The sequence below is a fragment of the Amblyomma maculatum genome, chromosome 6, assembly GCF_055883805.1.
Source record: "Amblyomma maculatum isolate TAMU_Amacu chromosome 6, ASM5588380v1, whole genome shotgun sequence".
Lineage (NCBI taxonomy): Eukaryota > Metazoa > Arthropoda > Arachnida > Ixodida > Ixodidae > Amblyomma > Amblyomma maculatum.
In genome coordinates this window covers 6,410,116-6,435,863 of record NC_139349.1, presented here as the reverse complement: position 1 = coordinate 6,435,863, position 25,748 = coordinate 6,410,116, and the positions used below count along the sequence as shown (strand labels likewise).

At 49.8% G+C, this 25,748-nt stretch overlaps 1 protein-coding gene across 1 annotated transcript; it reads left to right on the top strand.

The window, feature by feature from the left end:
- On the top strand, positions 1-24,606 carry LOC146184982 (neprilysin-4-like). The gene is made up of 2 exons (XM_084605856.1): positions 1-278; positions 24,159-24,606. The coding sequence occupies exons 1-2, from the start codon at positions 1-3 to the stop codon at positions 24,604-24,606; spliced, it is 726 nt and encodes a 241-aa protein (XP_084461982.1).
- Positions 24,607-25,748: the final 1,142 nt, after the last annotated feature.

The window sequence follows — 25,748 nt, the reverse complement described above, 5'->3', positions numbered from 1 at the left end:
ATGACGCAGCATTTGCTGGAACCGCGTGGAGGAAGCCCCGTCGAACTGGCCTTTCTGGGAACGCTGCCCTCTTTCGATGCCGACAGCAACCACGTCGTGCTCCATCCGGCCTCGCTTGGGCCCCCGCTGTTCACACCTGTTCTGCCAGGGGCTGTTAAATTCGCCGGTCTCGGACAGCTTCTAGCCCGCGAACTCATGCGAGGGTTCTATGAGGCACTGAGCCGGGACATTGCGGATGCTCGCGACGCATCAGACCAATGGCGCCCAGAGACCTTCCAGTGAGTAGGAAGCGATATAGTCAAGTGGTTTTAACAGACGCGTGTTTCGTGTCTCCTCGGTTCCCCGTTTCCAATTGAACACGCGCGTGCATCATTACACGTTTAATAGTACACATCTCGGAGCACCAATATTAAGGCAATAGCCTTTAATGGCTCAGGTTTGCGGATCATGTCAGTCCGCCCGTAACGCTTTCGTTACGTGGGAGCCGGTAGCTGGCAGCTGTCATGGCCGAGCACTAACTGGACGTAGGGCTTCCTGGCATTATATTTGGCAGGAGCTGTCAACTCGGGCCTCTCCTTTCATATGGGAGGGTGATATCACAATCAGCCTGCCAGGACCTTGCATTCACGTTATTACTAGGCCACGCAGGCACGTTCATATGGATCGATTAAAGCGGGGCTTTATATGTTGGCTGGTAGCTTACGCTGTCGCGTATTGAGAAGGTGAGAGTGAAAACAGAGAGAACGAGGTGCCGTAGTGGAGAGCTTCGGACCACGCGCAATAGAGGTTTTCGCCTTATCGCAGTTTAGTGATCCAAAGTGCCCCTAAATTTTTTTATATGCAAAGACCATCTGGGCAGCATGACAGACATGATAAGGTGAGTCCTCCTATCCAGAAACCACCGTCTTCATTCCCTCATACGCTACTCTCGACAACCTATCAAGCTGACGAACCAGCTGTCTGGTTCACGGGATACATCGCTCGCACCAAGTCGTCCAAAAATTTATCGGGACAGCGTGACATACAAAGCCCCGATTTAACCAATGCACATGAATGTGCCTTCGTGGTCAAGAGGTATATGAATGCAAGATCCTGCAGGCTGATTCGGATATCCCATATGAAAGGAGAAGCCCGAGTTGACACTCCTGCCCCAACGTAACGTCGGGCAACCTTACGTCCAATCAATGCGCTGCCATATAAGCTGGCAGCTACCACCTGCTAGCGCCATGCTCGTAATTTTTTGCTCACAACGCCAGCAACGACGCTGACTGCGCCGCCGCTGCATTTTCTAGTAAACGGGGCATTTAACGCTTTCGCGTTAAAGCTTCTCGCCGTGCGTAGACGACGCTCTATAGTTGCTCTTCCCAAGAAACGCTGAGAATTGGCGGAATGGCAGATCAGTCTCCTCTTTTCCTGTGCGAACTCGCCCTCTCACCAGTATCCAATGCATCGCGCACTTTCCTGTGAAGCGGTTCTAAAGCATCCCCTTACAAATTGCCACTACCCACTTTGTGAATTTATAGCACTCTGTCGAATATGTACCGTCTGTTGCAGAAGTTTGCGGCCCAACGCGCCGGGCAGAGGAGCAGTATCGCTCCCGAGAGGCGGCGCTGCGCCCGCCGGCGCTGCCTGGTGACGCAGCTATAAAGAGTGAGGAGACTTGTTCTCTTCCCCTCATCCCGCGGCTGAGAGCAAAGATGTGCGATATCAACCGCGGGATGAGGAGAAGAGAACAAGCCTCCTCACTCTTTATAGCTACGTCACGAGGCAGCGCCGGCGGGCGCAGCGCCGCCTCTCGGGAGAGATACTGCTCCTCTGCCCGGCGCGTTGGGCCGCAAACTTCTGCAACAGACGGTACCTAACTAAACACATACAATCTGCTTGTAATGCGGCTTTCTCACTTGAACGGCGCTTCCGTTGAAGGAGTATCCACGTGTGCATAGTATAAATTAAAGAGGATATTTGGGAAAGAGGGGAGGACTGTGGCAGCCACGATGCGGCGTACGGATCTGTTCTGCACTAGACTCACTAGAAAATTGCCAAGGTCTATGTGGTAGACGTAGCCGGTATAACAAGTAAAACTTCATTTTCGGAGGCATACAATCGGAGGCACATATGTGCCTCCGATTGTATGCCTTTAATTGTGCATATGTCCACCGAGAAATGAGACTTACTTCGGCTTCCTTTCCTCAAAAAATAGCTTAAGCATTTATTTTTTATTTTATTTATTTATTTATTTATTTATTTATTTATTTATTTATAACAATGTAAAGGCGCCTTATCTGTCACTTTTTCCGCGATTGATTGATTGATTGATTGATTGATTGATTGATTGATTGATTGATTGATTGATTGATTGATTTATAGGAAGGGAAAGGCGCGGTAACTGTCTCACTTGTTTTCTGTGGACACCTCAACCGCGCCTTAAGGGAAGGGAGGAAGGTGGGAGTGAAAGTGGAAAGAGAGAAAGAGGAGCCGTAGTGGAGGGCTACGGAGTAATTTCGACCACCTGGGGATCTTTAACGTGCGCTGACATCACACAGCACACGGACTCCTCTTCGTTTCGCCTCCATCGAAACGCAGCCGCCGAGGTCGGGTTCGAACCCGGGTGCACCGGCACAGTAGTCGGGCGTCTTACCACTGCACCACCCCGGCGGGGCACTTTTTCCGCGAACCGCGCCGTAACGGAAGGTATGAACGTGGGAGTAAAAGCGGAAAGAGAGAAAAAGGTGCCGTAGTGGAGGACTACAGAGTAATTTCGACCACCGGGGATCTTTAACGTGCACTGGCACCGCACAGCATGCGGTAGTCTTAACCGCTGGTTCAGTGGTTAAGACTTCCGGCTGCTGATTCGGAATACCCGGGATCGAACCTGACCGCCGGCACTGCGAAGAAAAGTGAGGGCGCAGATTGGCGGAGCTTGCGTCCACGCTTGGCTTCACTCTTTGCACTGACCTAGTCCATCTAACCCGACTGAGTAACTCCATGATAAGACACCTTCCCGGACCTTGCCTTTACTTATAGCATCCAAAATGCAGACTGAATCAACTCCGAGGAAACCCTTGGCAGCGACCATTGAATTATAATATACCACAATTGGAACTTGTCCACTCTTCTAACCTACAACACAAGCCTGTATCCGAGACTGGACGACATTTTGGCAAAATTTCGACAACACAAACGTCATTATAGAGCATGGTTACACCTCATGGTCCCAGCAATTGGTTTGACAATTTCGCTCCACCGAAACTCAGATTAAGCTCTCAGAGGTGATCTCAAATGTGGACAACCACCTCCTCCACATATGGGCAGCTCGTCACTGCCTCGTCCGCCGATGGCGCTAGCATAAGTATAATAGAAAGCTTAAAGCTCTAATTGCCGAACTCACCCAGAGAGCGGCTGAGTACGCGGCCTAGCTAGCCGACTGTATCTGGACAGGTGCAACGTGGCAGCGCGACAAATTTCCAGCCGAAACACACGACGCTTCTTTCGCGCCCTCACTGATACATCTCAGACCCGTATAGAAACTTAGAAGCATCTTCAGCACACAATCCATACCCTAGAAATACTACACAAATCGTGCCCAAATTAAGGGAAATATATTTATGCGCCATACAGGACAACCTTGAACCGACTACACATCAAACGCGATTACCACATTGAGGAAAGGGTGAGAGTGCCAGAACTCTGGAGCCGCGCCCTCCGGGTCCGACCCCTTCCCCGCAACATGTCCAAAGAAGACCATAACCGTCGTAGCTGCAGGCGCGCGCGGAAGCATCGGAGCGACACTAGGGTCACCAGCAACACATATATTATGTGAATATTGCCGGACCATACCACAGGGGGGTGGTATACGGCTGCAGTTGCACACAACACAAACATGGCTAACGGGCTAACTTTCAAAGCATACAGCACAACTCACGCGGCGGAGATTGCTATTGCTCTAACTCTCAGCATCCCCAAGTCGTAACATATGCATCATCATCGACTCGCGAGGGGCCTGTCGGAACTATAGGCTGGGATGGCCGCTCCCCCGCTTGCCCGGCGTATCCTGCAATTTAGCTGCCGATACATAGACCCAACTCCGCATAACCTCATTTGTGCACCCGTTCCCCAGGAACTCAAGAGAAACGAACAGGCCGATCAGGCCGCCCGTGCACTCTCTCCCCGGGCTATCTCCCTGTCCTTGGAAGCCTACTCCCAATCAGACAATCTGGCCCTTACATTCAAAAACATCACCGATTACTACAAGGAGGAGCACAGGCGCTACCCGGCCCCTTGTAAGAGACTGGATCGCGCTGACGAACGCCTCCTCATCAAATTTTTTACTAATACAGTACTGTGCCCGGCGGTGCTTAAACATTTCAACCCGTCCTTTGATGGTGCGTGTCAGTACTGTGGGAAGGTGGCTGACACCTTCCACATGGTCTGGGCGTGCCAGTCAAACCCATCCATTCCCCCAACCCCAATCCAACTAGAGAGGACTGGGAGGCGGCCCTGCTCGGCTGTCAAGATCTCAAGGCTCAAAAGGTATTGGTTCAACGGACGGTGTTACTTGCCAATGGTGCCTCGGGGCTCCATCTAGTATTGTGAGGGAAGGAGGCCAATAAGGCTCTAACCCAACCACCTCTCTATAACCACTTAATTGTTAATAAATGTTTTGACCACCACCCTATGCAGGCTCAGAGAACGTTGAGCTGGATCAAGCGTTCCAGCTCTTCGACCTACGAGCGGCCCTGGCCAAAATGAAACGTGGCACTGAAATGGGCCGGGATATATTCACTAATAAATTACTAGCCAACCTCCTCGACTCAGCTTATCCGACTTCATTGGGCTACATCAATGCAATTTGGCGAGGAGACATGCCACTCCCATTGATTAGAAAACTGCTGTGGTCACTTTCATCCCAAAGGCCGACAAATCAATTTACATGGAGAACCTCCACCCCACCTCTCTTACCTCTTCTGTGGGCGAAATTATGGAGACTATATGGTGCGGGATCGGTTGTCGAAATACCTTGAAGCACAACACGTCTTCGCGGACATTATACACGGATTTCGCCCACACATATCGGTACAGGATGTCTTGCTTCAACTACATCAGGAAGTTCTTCATCTCCTCGAGTGCCCTCATACCGACAGGGTCGTACTCGCCCTGGATCTTAAGGGAGCATTCGACAGTGTAACTCACGACTTTATTCTCACTCATATAAGTAAAACCAACTGCTGCCACCGTGCCTTCGAATACACCCGCCAATTCCTCACGGACCGCCACTCTTATTCGGGATCCCGAAAACGGTCTCTTCCTACTAGGCACCACGGTAACGCCGCAATGTGCAGTGCTTTCTCCACTGCCATTCAATTTGTCCATGATGCACGTGCCTGTCTAGCTGGGTGCTGTCGCGAGCATGTTCTGTATACCTACGGCATCACCCTGTGAGCCACGCCACTTTCGCTTGGATATAGTGAGGCCAACCTTCAGCAGGCGAAGACTATAGTGGACCCCTATGCACGTTCCTGCGACCTTCAATGCACCCACAAAAGTATGAATTTGGGCACATCCGCCCCTCACCTAAATGCACTACCAAAATTCAGCTTTCCTTTCAATCGGGTCCAATTCCAGAAACACAGGACGTCCGAGCACTGGGACTTTTCATTCCCAAACACCGCAAGCCAGACACCACATTGGCAAAAATTCGTAAGATGGGGGACCAGGTGGACCGCATGGTCCGCCAAGTTTTTAATAAACGCAGGGGTTACGAAGTAAAGATGCCGTGCGGCTGGCAAACGCCTTCGTAACCAGACGAATCTTGTTATCGACTCCACACCTCCGCCTGCGAAAGCAAGATAAGGATGCCCTCGAACTCATTCTCCACAAAACCATTAATCGTGCCCTCCATATCCCGGTGAACACCTCCAACCTGCTCCTCATTGCGCTGGGAATGAACAATTTCAGGGATTGATGGAAGTACACCTTACCAACCCCCATACGAGTTAGTCGCATACTCAATCGGTTCGTCGCCTTCGAGCCCGGCTCCACATCCAACACACCATACTTATGGAAGAACGGGTACGCATTCCAGCGCCGTGAAGATGTGCCCTACGCTTACGCCGTGTTCCCGCCAAAATGGCACGCAAAGACCATGACGGCCGGCGTCTGCGCGGGCGCGGGCGGAAGCTCTGACACGCCATTATGGTTCCAAGCCCGACATTTATTATGTGGACGCCTCCGACCCACACCCTGAGGCATACATGGCAGTAATTGAATTACAGTAATGGAATTACTGTAATTTAATTACTTTTCTCGGTAATTTGTAATGTAATGAATTCCTTTGTCGGCTTGGTAATTTAGTAATGTAATGAATTACTTTTGGCAGTAATTTCGCAGCAAAAGTAATTAATTCCTTTCGAAATTACTTTTGCTAAAATGCGCCACTACTCCTTCAACATATGACGAAGTAGAGTGCCGTGAAAGCAGGAACGGCGTGCGGCAAGCGAAGCCAGCGTAACGGATCGGCAAAGGGGGACAGAGTTGAGCAGAACAGTGCGTCTGAGACCTCAACCATTCTCCAAGCCGCAGGATACAAGGCGTCAAGGGAATGCTAAAGGGAGAGATGGTGCAAGAAGGCTGGAGCTGAAAACTAGTTTGGAGCGCGGCGTAGCGCCACTCCCTGTTGCGTCGGCTAGGGCACAGTGGTGCCTGGTTACACTCAACACCACGGGGCGAAGGAGGATTGGGGTTGAGGGAGATAAGCAGAAGGGTCCATGACGTGAGGCACCGGGGCTTGAGCATTACTGAGCAGTGAGCACAAATGTGCCGACATCGATTCTTGGGACTGCGGAAGCAATAAATAAGCTAGCTTCTTCGGGCCCTTCAAATGGCGGAGACAGCTCCGGGCCAGCAAGATGCTGGGTTCGCCGGTCATTTCAGGACCGTTCGACCGTGTTTTATTATTTTTTTTTTGAGGTAGTCTTGTTTTTGTAATGGCACGTACTGTAGGAGAGAGAGAAGGAATAGCTCTCTAGGACGGAATTTGACGGGAAGACGAAAGATCGTGCGTGCTTCGCGTCTGGAGAACAAGTTGTTGTTTTGTTTACTAGCTTTGCTTAGTTTTTGCCTGGATGGAAACTAGAAAGTAATTTAAAAGTAATTTAATTACTCAGTAAAAGTAATTGTAATGTAATTTCATTACTTTTTTTGGGAGCAGTAATGAGTAATGTAATTTATTTACTTTTCTGCGATTTTCAGCAAAGTAATTAGTAATGTAATTTAATTCCTTTTCAAAAGTAATTTTGCCATGTATGCCCTGAGGGATGGTACATGGTCGCAGTCGTCCACGAGGCGAAAACAGTCAACAGTCTTAGCTTCAGGGTCCGCAACATAACTCATGCGGGGGAGGTCGCCATGGACATAACATTGGTTGCTTCCCAACCTGATTCAAAATATATAACCTCCGACTCGCTAGGGATCTGTCAGAACATCGAACAAGGCTGAACTCCTTTTCTAGCCTATCAAATTCTTCAAACATACCCCGCTCACCGATATATTATTTGGGAGCTCCTGCTCACCAGGGGATGGCTGGAAACGAGGCTGCGACGCTGCCGCCCGCGCGCTCTTTCTTCGATAAATTTCTTCCTCCTCTCCCTCCGACTAGGACGCCGATCCTAATCCGGCTTATACATTTAGAGATGTCGTAATTCAATCAATCAATCAATCAATCAATCAATCAATCAATTTTTATTTTCACCGAAAACAAAAAATACATGGCGAAAAAAGGGAGTGGGAGAAAAAGCTGCACAATAGCAGTTTGACAAAGCTCCAACCACCCTGACAACAATGACAGCTTTGTAACATTTCAGATTTTTGTTCAGTGTACTAGGAACTGTACAAAACTAAAGTAAAAAGAAACATCTAGTTACACTAATGCTATTTTATAAATAACTGCTCTATGTCCCTTTTGTTAAGTTTCGTATTGTATATGTCTTGCTTCGCAAAGTCATTGAGTGTGTGGGGGAGTGTGTATTCAACGCGTTGGCGGCCATAACCTGTGCGCGTGACGGGAACTTTCCATGGTATAGTTTATGGCGATGAGGGTATATGTATTCTTCCTTATGGAGATTGGCGAGTGAGAGGAATGTATCTAAATTGCCCTGCATTGCTGCAGTGTAACTTTTTATTAGTTTGTACTTGTATATGCTATCGGCTTTCATTATTTTGTACTTGTAGAATAGAGGTCTAGTATGCTCGTTGAATGGAACGCTTTCTATCGCCCTAACAGCTTTTTTTTTTTTGTAGTAAGATTAGTTTGTTTAAATTATGCGCACTAGTGTTTCCCCACACCAGTGCACAGTAACTGAGCACGGAATGGAATAAGGAATTATACAAAAGCTGTTTAATTTTGGCAGGAAATAAATGTCGATTTTTATTGAGAATGCCAACTACTTTTCGCGCTTTTGAGCAAAGATGATCGACATGGTCGTTCCAAAGTATGTGTTCAGAGAAAATAACACCAAATGTTTTCACAGATGTCTCTCTATTAATTATATATGGACCAATGATGATGGTTTCAGGCATTTTCAGACATGTACTGGGTGCGCGGAACAAAACACATTTTGTTTTTGATTCATTTAATAAGAGGTTGTTTTTCTCGGTCCAATCCTGCAGCCGAAAACAAACTGAGCTTGCAAGTGGTAGAATATCGGTCACATTTTTTCCACTAAAAAATATGTTACAATCATCAGCGTAGATGACAAATTTGGACACATTATCTATTAGCACTATATCATTTATATAAAATAGAAAAAGGACTGGACCAAGAATGCTGCCCTGAGGCACACCACTTTGTATGGATCGTATTTGTGACTTATGGTCATTAATTTCAACGAACTGTTAGCGTGAGAATAAGTATGAACGAATTAATCGAGTGCACTTACCACGGAAACCATATTTTTCTATCTTGTCTATTAACAGATTGTGATTAACACGATCAAAGGCTTTGCTGAAATCAATATAGATTCCCAAAGTCATTAGTTACTTTTCTATGTTTTCCAAGATGATGTCTTTTTGGGTGAGCAAAGCATTTTCTGTGGAACGCTGTTTCCTGAATCCAAACTGACATTCAGTCAACAGACTGTGTTTTTGACAAAAAGTATCCATTCGAATGCTAATTGTTTTTTCTAGCCCTTTAGAAAATATTGGTAAAATGGATATTGGACGGTAGTTATATTATTTCTGTCACCTCCCTTATGAATTACGATAACGCGCGCCAGTTACATGTCCTTTGGGAACACACCTGCTGAGAGTGCTGAATTAAATATATGGGCTAACACAGGTGCAATTAGTATCAATCTCTGGCCACAGCATACATTGATGGGCCCGGCAGCTCTAAAACATTTTTACCCTGCTTTCTCTGGCAGCTGCCCACACTGTGGGGCGGTGTCTTTGGACATCTACCGTATGGTGTGGGCCTGCCCCTCCAATCCCGCTCCCCCTCTCAGCCAAAACCAACCCGGCAGTACTGGGAAGCAACCCTGATCGACTGCTCTGACCTTCAAGCCCAACGGTCCTTTGTCGGGCGAACCCGAGCGACGGCAGACGTCAGTGGGGTTCCGAACTGGAGGCCTACATCTAGTGTTTATGAGGGCTCGCCCCTCAGGGTCAGCTCGTGCATAACCTCCTGTATTATCTGTGCAGTGTTTTCCATCAGCAGCTGCGTTTGGATGCAGGCGAAACGGAAGCATCTGTCTGCTGTACAATGACAGTGCACGTCAATTCCCCAGGCGTTTAAGTTACTATACACAAAGCCCTCAACCACGGCACGTCTTTTCAATTTCACTCCCTTCTTCCTCCCTTCCTTTACGGCGTGGTACAGGTGTCCACGCAAGAAGTGTGACAAATATTGTTTCTTTTTTTTTTGCTGTAAACTAATTATTATTATTATTATTTAGCCCAGCCGCGGTGGCTCAGTGTTTAAGGCACCCGGCTACTAATACGGAGCACCCAGGCTCGAACCAGACCGCCGACAGCTGTGTTTCGATACAGGTCGTCCGTGTGCTGTGCGACGTCAGTGCACGTTAAGATCCTCATGTGGTCGAAATTAATCCGTATCCCTCTATTACGGCACCTCTCTCTCCACATTCACTCGCATCTTCCTTCCTTCCCTTACGGCCCTATTCAGGTGCCCACCGAGAAGTTGGACTGATGCAATGCCTTCCTTTTCCTATAAATCCACATAAAATTTCACTAAAGACTGTAACACTCTGCCAATGTCTGTACCAGTCTTCTAATGTTAAACCTGTCCTGCCGCGGTGGCGCCGCTGCTAAGATGTACGACTACTGTTCTGGAGTGCCCGACGGCTGCGTTCCAGTGGAGGCGAAACGAAAAGGTGTCCGCGTGCTGTGCGATGTCAGCGCGCGGTAATAAATAATAATAAATTGGTTCACAGGAAAGGAAAGGCGCAGTGTCTGTCTCGCACTTGTTCTGTGAACACCTGAACCGTACCATAAGAGAAGGGAGAAAGGTGGGAATGAACGTGGAAGGAGAAAGGGGTGCCGTAGTGGAGGGCTCCGGAGTAATTTCGATCCCCTGGAGATCTTTAACATGCACTCACATCACACATCACAAGGATGATTATCCGTTTCGCCTTCATCGAAACGCAGCCGCCGACAGTCGGAATCGAACCAGCTTACTCCGGCACAGTAGTCGGGCATCTTAACCACTGCACCAACGCGACGGGGCCGTTAAAGATCCCCGGGAGGTGGAAATTACTCGTAGGCATCCACTACTGCCCCTCTTTCTCTTTCCACTTTCACTTCCTCCTTTCCCTTACAGCGCGGGTCAGGTGTCCACAGAAAAAGTGCGACGGATACTGCGCCTTTGTTGTTGTACTAAACCGCCAAGCAAAACTATGCCAAAAAACTGCTTTTGCTGTTCTTAATTTGTTAAGTGGATCTAAACGCGTGCGGTGGTGCAGTAGTTGGGGCGCTCGACTTCTGTGCCCAAGGATGTGGGATCGAATCCCGGCCGCGGCGGCCGCTTTTAGACGGAGGCCGCTTTGGGACGTTAACCCTCACAAACCAAACGAAACCGTATGTTATTTTTATTTTATTTTCTTGCATCGGTGTACGCGCTGGAGTGAAAGCATCTTAAATTCTGCACCACCATTTTCATTGTGCTGTATAGTGCCGCGAAACCTGCAAAACAGTATTTGTTGCAGTATTTGTCCCCGTATTTGTCCAGTATTTGTCCCCGTAGCTTCGAAGTCTGCTTCGAAGCTACGGGGAGTGCTTCTCATCGTCATCGAAGGTACGACAAACACCACTGGCCAAGCATCGCATAATAACGGACGAACACGCCCGACCTCTGCGCCAAAGCCCTTATCGTGTATCGCCGCGAGAACGCCAGGCCATTCGCGATCAAGTTGAGGAAATGCTGCGTGATGACGTAATCCAGCCATCGAACAGCCCCTGGGCGGCACCAGTCGTTTTGGTCAAGAAGAAAGACAGCACACTTCGCTTCTGCGTTGATTATCGCCGCTTGAATAGCATAACGAAGAAGGATGTCTACCCGCTTCCCCGCATCGACGACACTCTCGACCGGCTCTGCAATGCAAGGTACTTCTCATCGATGGACCTGAAGAGCGGATATTGGCAAATTGAGGTCGACGAAAGAGATCGCGAAAAGACCGCATTCATCACACCGGACGGCCTTTACGAGTTCAAGGTGATGCCATTTGGGCTCTGCTCCGCACCAGCCACGTTTCAACGAGTAATGGACACAGTCCTGGCAGGCTTGAAGTGGCAAATTTGTTTGGTGTATTTGGACGACGTTGTTGTCTTCTCGTCAAACTTTGAAGACCACCTAAAACGACTACAGACAGTGCTGGAAGCCATCAAGTCATCGGGACTAACGCTAAAAGCAGAGAAGTGTCACTTCGCCTACGAAGAACTCCGGTTCCTAGGTCACATCGTTAGCAAGGACGGTATTCGCCCAGACCCGGAGAAAACAGCTGCAATCGCACAATTCCCACCGCCTGCCGACAAGAAAGCTGTGCGCCGATTCCTTGGGCTGTGCGCTTATTATCGACGATTTGTCAGAAACTTTTCGCGGATCACCGAACCGTTGACGCAGCTTACAAAGGCTGACGTACCTTTTAAATGGGAAGCGCCGCAAGGAGAAGCCTTCAACGAACTTAAGCGCCGCCTGCAATGCCCTCCTGTACTTGGCCACTTTGATGAAAACGCCGAGACCGAAATTCACACCGACGCGAGCAGTGTAGGCCTAGGAGCCATTCTCGTCCAGAAGACTGCCGGACAGGAAAAAGTAATCGCCTACGCTAGCAGGTCTCTCAGAAAAGCCGAAGTCAATTACTCGACGACCGAGAAGGAGTGCCTTGCGATCATCTGGGCTACTTCTAAGTTTCGTCCATACCTATACGGCCGACCATTCAAGGTGGTAAGCGACCATCACGCGCTCTGCTGGCTGGCTAATTTGAAAGATCCTTCCGGCCGCCTTGCCAGATGGAGCCTACGACTTCAAGAATTTGACATGACTGTAGTCTATAAGTCGGGCAGGAAGCATTCCGACGCAGACTGCTTATCCCGCGCTCCCGTCGATTCTCCCCCGAAGGACGATGACGATGACGCCTTTTTGGGACCGGTAAGCGCCAACAGTTTCGCAGAACAACAGCGATCAGACCCTGAGCTGAAAGCGCTAGCCGATTACTTGGAAGGAAAGACCGCTTCCCCTCCTGGTGTGTTCAGACGACATTTATCATCCTTCACGTTAAGCAATGGCCTCCTCGTGAAGAAGAACTTCGCACCTAACAAGACCGCGCAGCTTCTCGTAGTGCCTAAAACCCTTCGGCAAGAAATTCTGCAGGCGTTGCACGATGAGCCAACAGCAGGCCACCTCGGATTTGCGCGCACGTTGCGTCGAATCCAGGAGAAGTATTACTGGCCGCGACTGCCTGCCGAAGTTGCCCACTACGTGAAGACGTGTCGTGAGTGCCAACGACGCAAGACGCCGCCGAACAGACCAGCAGGACTACTAAACCCGATTCCGCCCCCAATCCTGCCCTTTCAACAAATTGGGATGGATCTCCTCGGCCCCTTTCCATCTTCGTCTATGGGTAACAAGTGGATCATCGTGGCCACTGACTACCTTACCCGTTACGCCGAAGCAAGAGCACTACCAAATGGTACCGCGGCAGAAGTCGCCAAATTTTTTGTCGAACAAATTCTCTTGCGACACGGCGCCCCAGAAGTGCTCATCACGGACAGGGGAACGGCGTTTACGGCAGAGTTGACGCAAGCCATCCTGGAATACAGTCACACACGCCATCGACGAACAACTGCGTACCATCCCCAGACCAATGGCCTTACGGAGCGCCTGAACAAAACGATCGCGGACATGATCGCTATGTACGTCGACGCTGAACACAAGACCTGGGACGCCATCTTGCCGTACGTGATCTTCGCGTATAACACGGCAGTCCAGGAGACGACCAGAGCGACCCCGTTTAAGCTTGTGTACGGCAGGGAGCCCACGACGACGCTCGACGCAATGCTGCCGCACGTAACCAGCGAGGACAACCTTGACGTCGCCGCCTACCTGCAGCGTGCAGAGGAAGCCCGACGACTCGCACGGCTGCGTATTAAAGACCAACAGCGCACCGACAGCCGACGATACAATTTACGACGACGCCACGCAGAGTACAATACAGGAGACCAAGTGTGGGTTTGGACACCAATTCGCCGTCGCGGATTAAGTGAAAAGTTGTTGCGTCGATACTTTGGGCCATATAAAATCCTTCGCCGCGTCGGACCCCTGGACTATGAAGTCATTCCCGACGGAACATCAGCATCACAACGGCGACGCGCACGCCCAGAAATTGTACATGTTGTACGACTGAAGCCATATTACGCGCGTTAAAGAATCTGTGGTGTTTATACTTTGCAGTGTTTATGTTTAAGTTTCTTTGTTTTGAAACATCGAGGCGATGTTTTTTTAAGGGGGGAGTAATGCCGCGAAACCTGCAAAACAGTATTTGTTGTTTTTTAACAGCCGCCGGCATACAGGCTTATCACTCTGATTCTGGACCGCGTATCAGTTCTGTAATCTTTGTTTGTTACTGCTCGATGTCGCGAGTCACACCTTTATCAGTTTTGTCGTAGCGCAAGACGCACCGAGATCTGTCTGGAAGGTTCCGGCCACTCGGGTGTCTTTCCACAATGTTCCAGCCCGTGCTGGTAGCTGTTTGCGACGTTATCTAGATTGTTCTGTGCAGCCTTTAAATTGAGCGTTGCCGAGTGTGACGAGCATTCTTTGTTCGACGAGCACGTTTATTGCTATCGCCGCCGCCGAGTTGCTTAGTTCTTTTGCGGGCGCAAGTCAGCCCCAATAAACAGTTTATTTCAGTACCATCACGCCTGTGTTTTCTTTTGGCGTGTACGGCCTTGTCACCACTACGTGACAATAGTTCATCTGAATACCGCTAGCAGCGCGAAAGCCAGTTGTCTTGAGAGTTTAGTCATAGAGAAAGAGATTGGTAAAGAGCGGACACTCCCATAGGGCCCAGCGGCCCATTTGACTGTAGTGCACCAAGCGGCCGGCGGCAACTACATCCGGTCTTGCTGAAGGGCGCGCGATTTGAATGCTAGCCATGCGCTGCGCCCTTCCCGGCCCTTTTGGCACATTATTTTGGTTTTAAATGGTCTGCTAGTGTTTCTATTTATTTTCAGCATGCATAACAACAGAAAAAATAGATTCCCAGTTCTCTAAACTGCCCATCAACGCAGCTGCGCCACAGCCTTTGCAATACAATATTGCAGAAAAGACGCCAAGTGCTTCGTGAAATGAATTTATTTTGCTGCATATAAAACACGAGATGCAACAGATGTACACGGATGCATTGACAATACTTGACACACATTAGGCGATGTGCACAATACAGAAAAATAAAAATACACAAGGTGAGAAACAGCACTTAGGTAGAGACAAAAAATAGCATAAGTTATTTCCGAATTATTGCAAATGATGTGTAACAAAACAGGCATTATACATAAACTACACAGTCCCAGTCGCGGCTACCTTAGCAAGGGTAACTTGTATTGTCCAGGGCAGAGAGGAGTACTAACGCTTGAGAAAAGGCCACACCATTCACTCGTCGCATCTGCCGTGCTTCGGCAGCAGTCCGTAGGTCCATGCAGTGCTGTTGGAAAAGGAATGAACATGATGCAGAAGGTTGCAATGAAATGTAAGGCCACTGCACCGAGCGCACATCTGTGCATGTGGGTGGGTACTGAAAACTTTCTGAGCAGCAGTTACGGTCCAGAACAGAAAAGCTGTCATTAGTAAAATTGATACAAAAGCTACTCTTGCAACGTAGAGGTCAGGAAATGCAGGCTAACCGAACCTATCTGAAAATACATTTCTACAGAGCGTGAAATAGCAGCCACTAAACTAAGAATATTGTAACGAAGTGTTCGCACGTTGAACTTTCTTGACGGCACGACGGCTCCGCCGCATTGAAGAAAGGGACCAGGCGATTTCGTTTGATAACACAAGTTAACTGAATTTAATAAAGATGAACTCAAACAATAATTAAAGCGAATCCAGTAGTACCAAATAAACAACTAATTCAAATTAACAACACATCAGTCCGCCAACGCGACATCTTCCGAGCAGGGGTCCCGAGCAGCAGCTCGGATGGTCGCCGTCCTCCCTTACTTGCCGCCAAAACCCCTCTGTCCAACGTTGTTCAGGATTCTCCAGGCAGTGTTTGTTACCAGGCGGAAATGCGCTTATCGGAGCCAATGAGACGACTTTCTTTACAGCTGAGAAACCAATAGAACGCCGGTGCCCGCGAGGTTGTTTCCTGGCGAGCACCGCGTGAATTTCTAGAAGACGCGGCGCATCTCCGCCTGGCACCCAAACACACAAAAGGTAAACCAAAAACACATGGGCCGCAAGGACGCAGACGGCACAAAACACAAAGTTCCGTCCGTGCTCTCAGCCGTCGCCCCCAAGCCCTCAGGCGTTAACCGGTTGGGACGCGAGCTTTCAACAGCTCGCCTCCTTCACAGCCGTTAACCATTTTCCGAACGGCGTACATCGTGAATACCCCCCCAAGAAGAAGGGGAAAGCACAGCGACGCCGTGCAAAAGAAAAAAAAGGACCGCTCCCCGGCTGTGCACGGGTCCGGAAAACGGCGCGCGACATAGGCATAGCTCGCTATGCGACACCTCCCCCCTATGAAAAAGAGTGTCCCACTCGGTCACAATCATGCCCGTACAAATAAACCGCAAGGAAATGCTATGAATAACTATGTACAAGGTTCAAAAATGAAATTACGTCTACTGGATAGGACCACACAACAATACCAAAATTGAATAAAATATACGCAATGCCGAAAAAACGAGAAAATATAAATGTCAGGTGAAACAGATTACAACCAGGAAGGTAGAGAAGAACACTTACACGCAATAAAACATTGGCATATCAGTCAAAATGTTACAGGGCACACTCAAAATGTCCACTTGCACGTATTCACACAAAACACAAAACATTCGGGAGTATATACAAAGTCACGGCGGATTAATTAACACTTCCGTCCGCGCTCATCTCGGTATCACTGTCATAATCGGTCCTTACTCCTTTGGGGTTGGTGCGAGTTCCCGTGGGTCTACACTGAAATGTTGATTCGGAGTATGAATATGTCTCAGTCGCACTTCCAGCAGAGGTACCGCGATCACTGTTTTTCACGGTCGAGGCCGCTACACGTTTTGGCCTTGCGGAGACACGAACACAGCGCTCAAACGCATGCACACCATCACCACGATCACCGTTTGCTGACTCGTCGTCGGCGTCCTCATCAGAAGCAAGCCGTGGGTGGTAGTGTTTCAGACGTTCAGCGTTGACGACATCCCGCTTTCGGCCGGTGCGATCGATGACCTCCCAGTTATTTTCTGATACCTTCCGGAGCAGACGGAACGGCCCGTGGTATCTGTGGAGCAGTTTGGTGGTCTTTCCTTTCGATCGAGAAGGCGTCCACAGGTACACAAGGTCTCCCGGATAGAAAACAGCATCCCGTCGTTTGGAGTCGTATGCCCTTTTGTTCTTTTCTTGCCGGTCTTTCTCACGCTGAGCTACGACTTGGCGCGCCTGGCGAAGCCGGTGCACCACCTTGTGAGCATCCACTTCGTCACAGTCGACCTGCGCGACACCGAGGGCCACCTCAACAGGAAGTGTTGGCTCGTGTCCGTGAAGAAGAAAAAACGGTGAAAAACCTGTCGTTTCGTGTTGCGACGAATTATAGGCGAAAAGAACATAAGGCAGGAATTCGTCCCAGTCCCGATGATGCGAGGAGACATACATGCTGAGCATGTCGGCAAGCGTGCGGTTGAAACGTTCGCACAAGCCATTGGTTTGCGGGTGGTACGCTGTTGTTTTCACGTGGTCTGTACCCATGGCTTTAAATATTTCCTCAATCAAGGAAGCAACAAAATGTTGTCCGCGGTCCGTAATGATGCGGCCTGGTGCCCCGTGGCGTAGGACGATCTCTCGCACAAAGCCCTGCGCGGCCTCAGCAGCTGTAGCCGCCGGGCATGCTACTGCTTCGACCCACTTCGTGTGGTAATCAGTCATCACGAGGATGTAGCGGTTTCCGGATTGACTCTTCGTAAATGGTCCCAAAAAGTCCATTCCAACCTGTTTAAAAGGCATTCCCACCGGAGGAAGAGGCTGGAGAAACCCGATTGGTTTGCCCGGTGGGGCTTTGCGCGTCTGGCAGTCAGGGCAAGACAGCACGTAGTTTGACACCTGCGCGAACATCTTAGGCCAGAAGTAACGCCTACGTATCTTCTCCCATGTGCGCTTGACCCCGAGGTGTCCCGCCGTGAGATCATCGTGGCAGCCCCTTAGCACCTCTGACCGCAAACATTTTGGTACAACCAGTGCGTCGTAGTCTGACTCGAAACCTTTCGCTCGCCTGTGCAACACACCGTTGATCATTCGAAAACACCGTGCCGTTTTTTTCAGTGTTCTGGCAACGGGTGAATCCGGGTTCTCCAGGTGTCCTATCACTTCCCTCATCCAAGGGTCTTCCCTCTGCTTCATGCCTACATCCACGCGACCTAGCACAAGCAGCGGTGCAAAGTTATCTTCACTAACCGGTGCCGGCTCGCGTGGCAGGCGAGAAAGGGTGTCTGCATCTGCGTTCTTCAAGCCTGGGCGGTGTTTGAGAGTCAGGTCAAACTCTTGCAACAGCAGGGACCATCTCATGAGGCGTCCATTCGGATTCTTGACATTCATCAGCCATGCGAGGCTGGCTTGATCTGTGATCACGGTGAAGTTACTGCCGAATATATAAGGTCGAAACTGCCTACAGGCGTAAACGACAGCCAGACATTCCTTTTCTGTGGTGCTGTAATTAGCTTCCGCTTTGTTGAGATGACGGCTGGCGTAGGCGATGACATGTTCCCGACCCTCGTCTTTTTGAACCAGCACAGCACCAAGACCGTAGTCACAGGCATCCGTATGGATTTCGATGGGCTTGCCTGGCTCGAATTGACGCAGAACTGGCGCCGTAGTCAGCTTCTCTTTGAGCGCTTGCATGGCCGCCTCGCATGCCGTGTCCCACTCAAACGAAACATTCTTTCTTGTCAAATTAGTCAAAGGTCGGGAGATAAGGGAGAAATCCTTGATGAAACGCCGATAATAATTGCAGATTCCCAGGAAACTCTGAACTCCTTTCTTGTTTTTTGGCGCTGGGAGCTTTTCGATCGCGGCTATTTTGTCCGGATCTGGTCTGATGTTCTCTCCAGTCAGCACGTGCCCGAGATACCTGATTTCTTGTTGCGCGAAGCTGCATTTTTCCGGCTTCAGACGCAAGTTGGCTTCATCAAGAGCACTTAACACCTTTTCCAAGTCCTCTAGGTGAGTTTTCATGGTCTTCGAGAAAATGACAATGTCATCCAAATAAGCCAAACACACCCTCCAGAGAAGACCACTCAAAACTTTGTTGATCATCCTCTGGAATGTCGCGGGAGCATTGCACAGACCGAAAGGAACGACATTGAACTCGTACAGACCGGAGCCGCATGCGAATGCTGTCTTCGACTTGTCCTCTTCGCGGATTCCTACCTGCCAATAGCCTGAAGTGAGGTCAAGCGTCGTGAAATATCGAGAACCCTGCAGCAGATCCAAAATGTCATCGATTCGCGGTAATGGGTGCACGTCTTTCTCGGTAACCGCGTTCACCCTTCGGAAATCAACGCAGAAACGCCAACCTCCCTGCGGCTTTTTCACGAGTACGACGGGCGATGACCAGGGACTGTGCGACTCTCTGATCACTCCGTCACGAAGCATCTCTTCCACTTGCGCTTTAATGACCTCCCTCTCGAAGGGTGAGTGGCGGTACGGATGTTGACAAATGGGTGCTGAGCTGCCCGTGTTTATAGCATGCTCCGTTACGTGAGTGCGCTGAATCGGATTGTGCTCGCCGGTAAACAGGTGACGAAACTTATGAATAACGGACAAGAGCTCATCCCTCTCAGATGGCGTCAGGTGTGGCCCAGTTTGGACGTCAAAGTCCTCTGTCGCAGTGGGGTCGTGTGGCACGGCGAGTCCGAGTTGCGCCTCATGAAGTGATGTGGCCCAGCCGATCTTCGCGTCGCGATGTACCACTATCGGCAGCAAGGTAGGGTTTGCAACACGGACGATTCCGATCCCACCAACCACGTTCACGACGGTCCGCGCCACCTGCAGTCCACTTCTAAGGGTTGACTTTGGCTCGACAAGCTGAATTCCGTCTCTCGGTATGTGTACCCTTAAAATGGCTTCCGTACGAGGCTCGATGGAAACTTGGTCTTTACTTCGTGCAGTGACCACATTTGACTGCGATTGCACGCTAGTATTGAGGTGCAGCTGGTACACTTCACTCCCTATTTTTAGTTGTTTACGGAGGAAGTCAATCAGCAGGTTTGCCTGCCGGCAAAATGGGAGCCCTCCTATCAACTCATAAGGGCAGTCCTTGAGGACAATGAATCTTACGCTGAATCTGGTCGATCCGAATTGAAGCACTACTTCTGTTTCTCCTACAGGTGCTAATAAGTCTCCGCTGATTCCTTTGATAAAAGCAGGGCCCTCAGTTAGTTCGACTTTTGAAGCAATTTTAGCCGCGAAGCTGGAAGAAATGATGTTTACGGAGGCGCCAGTGTCGATGAGAAGGGTGGTCTTCAAATTATTTGCCTCGACTTGGACCGTGAGGAGTTGGTCTTCGGTCATCACGCTCACAGATCGGCCAGGCTGACCACCTAAGCCCGGCCGTTCCCGTTTCCCGGATTGGGAGCCTGCTCGTCGCGCGCATTTCTCTGTTCGCGGTCCTCGTCTCTCCATCGCTGGCGACAATTCCGAGCTATGTGACCGCTTCGGTTACAGTAGCGGCATCGCGGCCGTCCGTCGTCGTCACGCGAGGTTCTCTGGGGCAATGGCGCGCGCCTACGAAAAATTTCTTCTTCCATTGTCTTTAGACGTCCGGATAATGATTCTAGAGAGGCGGCGATCGCCTTGAAATCTTGCTCACCTGCGAGCCTTTGTTGTTGACCATGGAAGGCAGCAGTGTAGGTGGGAAGTAGGTGGTGCTGCCCAGATCCCGGCACAGTCAACGGACGAGGCTCGTTGTTAGCGCTGCCAGCTGTTGGCAAGATGTCCGAACTACAAACACAGGGTCCCGTTGCCAGGTAGGTGGTGTTTGCTGCGGTGGCCGGCAGCACCCGGGAAGTGAAACCCATCAGCGCGGTCCGACTGAGGCTTTGCAGTGTCTGCAGGAAGTCGGCGCAGCTGGACGGATCGGATATTATCATCTTCTCCATTGTCGCCGGTTGCAGGCCCCGCAGCAGATGACGCAATTTGTCTTCTTCCGGCATTTTGCGGTTGACCCTGGCGCACAGCTGCAGCACATCATAAAAATATTGCTCCGGAGTCTCCGACGGCAGGTGTATTCGATTCTGCAGCCGAAGGTGAGCGATTTCCGTCGCGTGGCGGCTGCTGAAGCAGGTCTTGAGCTTCGCCGCCCAGTCACTCCACGAAATCGGCGCACCGGTAAGCAGCTGTGTGGTGTGCCACTTCTTCGCATCGCCATCAAGGGCAAGGTACAAAAATTTCACCTTTGTGTCGTCGTCCCAAGCGTTCAACGATGATACGTGCTCGTAGCAGGTCAGCCATTCCGCCACGGACTCCTCAGGGGTTCCCTTAAAAACAGGAGGGGGGATGGACATCCTCTGTTGAGAGCTCGTCATCGTAGCGAAGTCAGCTGTCGCCTGCATGTCCGGATCACTCCTGAGATGGGGGCGCATCTCCGGTAGAGCGGGGTCGTCGTTACCACGCACCTTCCACCACTTGTAACGAAGTGTTCGCACGTTGAACTTTCTTGACGGCACGACGGCTCCGCCGCATTGAAGAAAGGGACCAGGCGATTTCGTTTGATAACACAAGTTAACTGAATTTAATAAAGATGAACTCAAACAATAATTAAAGCGAATCCAGTAGTACCAAATAAACAACTAATTCAAATTAACAACACATCAGTCCGCCAACGCGACATCTTCCGAGCAGGGGTCCCGAGCAGCAGCTCGGATGGTCGCCGTCCTCCCTTACTTGCCGCCAAAACCCCTCTGTCCAACGTTGTTCAGGATTCTCCAGGCAGTGTTTGTTACCAGGCGGAAATGCGCTTATCGGAGCCAATGAGACGACTTTCTTTACAGCTGAGAAACCAATAGAACGCCGGTGCCCGCGAGGTTGTTTCCTGGCGAGCACCGCGTGAATTTCTAGAAGACGCGGCGCATCTCCGCCTGGCACCCAAACACACAAAAGGTAAACCAAAAACACATGGGCCGCAAGGACGCAGACGGCACAAAACACAAAGTTCCGTCCGTGCTCTCAGCCGTCGCCCCCAAGCCCTCAGGCGTTAACCGGTTGGGACGCGAGCTTTCAACAGCTCGCCTCCTTCACAGCCGTTAACCATTTTCCGAACGGCGTACATCGTGAATACCCCCCCAAGAAGAAGGGGAAAGCACAGCGACGCCGTGCAAAAGAAAAAAAAGGACCGCTCCCCGGCTGTGCACGGGTCCGGAAAACGGCGCGCGACATAGGCATAGCTCGCTATGCGACAATATTCTTCAAGAGCACTGAACAGCTGAAGCAATGAAGCTTGCCGCATAATAAAACATTTTTCACTTCAACGTTGTCCTGTTAAATGTAACGCGACACCACGCAAAACTAGCCGTTCGCAAAACCGCGGCCTGGCCTCACTGCGGCCGGCGAGCACGCCATGTTGGCTTGCCTTTCATACGCGACTTTGTGAAGCGCAGACCACCGCGCTGAGCTAAACAGCCCGAAATGCCTCGCAGTTTTACAAGAATGCAACATTTCTCACCTTGCGGTTGCCCTGTTAAACGCGACACCACGCAAAACTAGCCGTTCGCAAAACCTCGCGCCATGTCACATCTGCACAACTTTGCATGTCACATGTCATCGCGGCCGGCGAGCCATATCGGCGAGCGCTTGGTCATGCCTGTTGGCTGCCCTTCATGTGCGACTTTGTGAAGCGCAGACCGCCGTACTGAGCTAAACTGCCTGAAATACTGCGTAGTTTGACAAGATAGTCAAGAATGAAACGTTTCTCACTTTACCGTTGCTCTGCTAAACGCGACACTTAGCAAAACTAGCCGTTCGGCAAACTGCGTCACCATGGCCGCACCGGCCGGCGAACACGCCATTTTGGCGCAACGGCGTGCCTTGATGCCTTCACATGCCACTTTGTCAAGCGTTACGAGCTAAACTGTTCGAAATGAAGCTATTTCCCGAGAACACAACATATTACACCTCGCCGTGGTGGGAACCGCCAGAGTTACGGCGTAACGAACTGCGCCTGAACAGCTGGCGCTCCTGTTCACGAGCTGCGAAACTTATTGGCACCGGCCGGCATGGTCAGCGTAAACTGCTTGAAATGCAGCGTAGTTAAGCAAAAAACGTTGCTCACCTTGCCGTCGTTTCAAACCGCTGTCGTTCCGCGCAGCAGCCCACGAGAGGTCTGTGCCGCACAAGCGCGGCGAGTCACGAGCACACAGCTTCCTTCGACAACTTCTTGTCGTCTGCTAGTGCTCCGGCGGGCTGCCGCTGCAGCGAGTGCCGTCGCGCGCGCGTCCGCGCATGCGCACATTGGTGCCGCCATCCATCAATCGGCGGCAGCGCAAAAAGTCGCGCGTCATTTCCTGGGGCCGGTTTTCGCCGAGTGACCGCTCTTTACCAATCTCTTTCTCTATGGTTTAGTGCCAGCAATCGTCCACGGTATTTTGTTGCATTGGCGTCAGTAAAAGTTTCATAATAGCCACGATCTAGAATCCGTTAGATCTCTGGCTTGTGCATCAATGAGGCATTCCTGTTTATCTACCGCATGTAGATAGAGGAAGGGAAAGAATAGCGCAATATTAGCGGCGAAGATATCTTGGATCAGAACCACTAAAGCCAAATGGACCGACAACTTGGTCGCGGCTAGACAATCCCTCTACGTTGGATGAGAAATGTGTGCATGTTTAATTGTCTAGTGGCCTGATTATTCTTGAAAGGGGGGCCGCATGAAATTGGTTGTATCATGCCGCTTCAGTGTGGAATTGAGTTCCAGGCGCTGTTTTCTTTTGACCTGCTTGTTATGCATGGAAAGCTAATCTCGAGGTTAAAGCTCAATAACCTTAATGTTTCGCCTTCTGTAATAAAGCGCAGTATTTAATAATTGATTGATTGATTGATTGATTGATTGATTGATTGAATGAATGAATGAATGAATGAATGAATGAATGAATGAATGAATGAATGAATGAATGAATGAATGAATGAATGAATGAGTAACGTTGAGATGAGTTATGAAGTCACATGATGGAAGTAGGTGCTCGCAACAGACCAAGGAGCAGCTAAATGTTCTGATATCAACGTGCACTGCATAGAGCTCGTGCTATCATTTGAACCGCACTTATGGAAGGAGCAATACGCCAACGTTTAAACAGCGCTTGTTCGAAATGTTACGACAGCCCGGCTATTGCACCGCGCCCGATTTTGCAGCAAACGTAACACTTTCGCGCGCCCTGCATCGCCTACGCAGGGAATACAAGGAGCGGATGGCATGCTTCTCGCGCTCCTACGAGAACTACGGGCCGCGTCCCAATCGAGCACCAGCAGCAGCGGACTTGCAGAGGGAACGTTTCAGCGACTTCACCTCGGCACCCGCGCTGTTCGCCGCATTCCTGAGGTACCAACGCAGCGGCGGCGGACCGGCCTCGTCGCTGGACGAGCGGCTGCCGGGGCTGGAAACCATAGACGGCCGCAAACTGTTCTTTCTCGCCTACTGCCTGACGCTGTGCGCAACAGACCGCGACAGGGAGGACGAACGGAACTGGACAGTCACGGCGGCGACGCCGATCGGCGAGCGTCTCATATACCCGGAGCAGCGCTGCAATGTGCCCTTCATGCACATGCAGCAGTTCTCCAGCGCCTTCAGCTGCTCCCAAGACGACGAGATGAACCCGCACAAAAAATGTTCATTTTGGTGAATGCCGCTTGGCATACAAACGCACGGCAGACTCATGGAGTGCGACAGATGGTTAATTAGTTAATGACATCCATATTTTGGTTCCTTTTAGTTAGTATTTTGAGGCGTACTTAGGTAACCGAATTTTCTCATTTGCATTCATCTGGAACTGCCTGCATTTGACATTGAAATATTTCATGTGACTCAGATGCTCCGCTATTCTGGCGCACTCTACAGATGTCACTTTTTTACACTGTTGCAAAACTTTACGAACATGAACTCCCTCTTGCCTGGGTGTTTACTTTATTACCAAATAGTGCTTGAGGAATGCAAGCAGTCCGGGTAGGGAGAGGGGCTGAGGAGGTGGTCATGGGGCTAGAAATGTCATAATAATAATAATAATAATAATAATAATAATAATAATAATAATAATAATAATAATGTTTATTTTTATCTACGCAGGAACAGCCATACGGTCTTGCAGCACACCTAAGAAAAGAAAAATGCACACACAAGTATTACACACACATACAGATAGAAAAAAAAAGAAACAAATAAGACATGAAATGAAAAATAAAATCAGTCTTGCAGATATTGAAATCAATGAGAACATGCCAATTGAACAAAAGACTTGAAAGGAAGTTATATAAAGGACTGTTCAGAATAAGGCGCTACGAACTTCCAATGAAAACGAAGACGGGAGAAAAAGAGAAACATTTGCCTTCTGTCGGGAGGGGAGTGAGAATGCAGAAACGAAGAAACTGGAAATGGTTTGGTTTGTGAGGTTTAACGTCCCAAAGCAACTCAGGCTATGAGAGACGCCGTAGTGGAGGACTCCTGAAATTTCGACCACCTGGGGTTCTTTCCTTCACGCTCTTCCACGAAGATCGCAGTAAGATGGACTAAATCTCGGGGGCACAATATGGGCATGAAGGAACAATAATACAGTAAAGCGTTGAGCTAGTTCGTCAGACATGATGAAACATGCAGCTAAATAGATGACAAAACACAGAAAAGGAACACACACACATAGACAAGGACGAGCATCGTCCTTTTCTGTGTGTGTCTTCCTCTTCTATGTTTTGTCACCTATTTTGCATGTGTCATCATGTGTGACGAGTAATGTCTTTGTCTATGTGTGTGTGTTCCTCTTGTCATCTATTC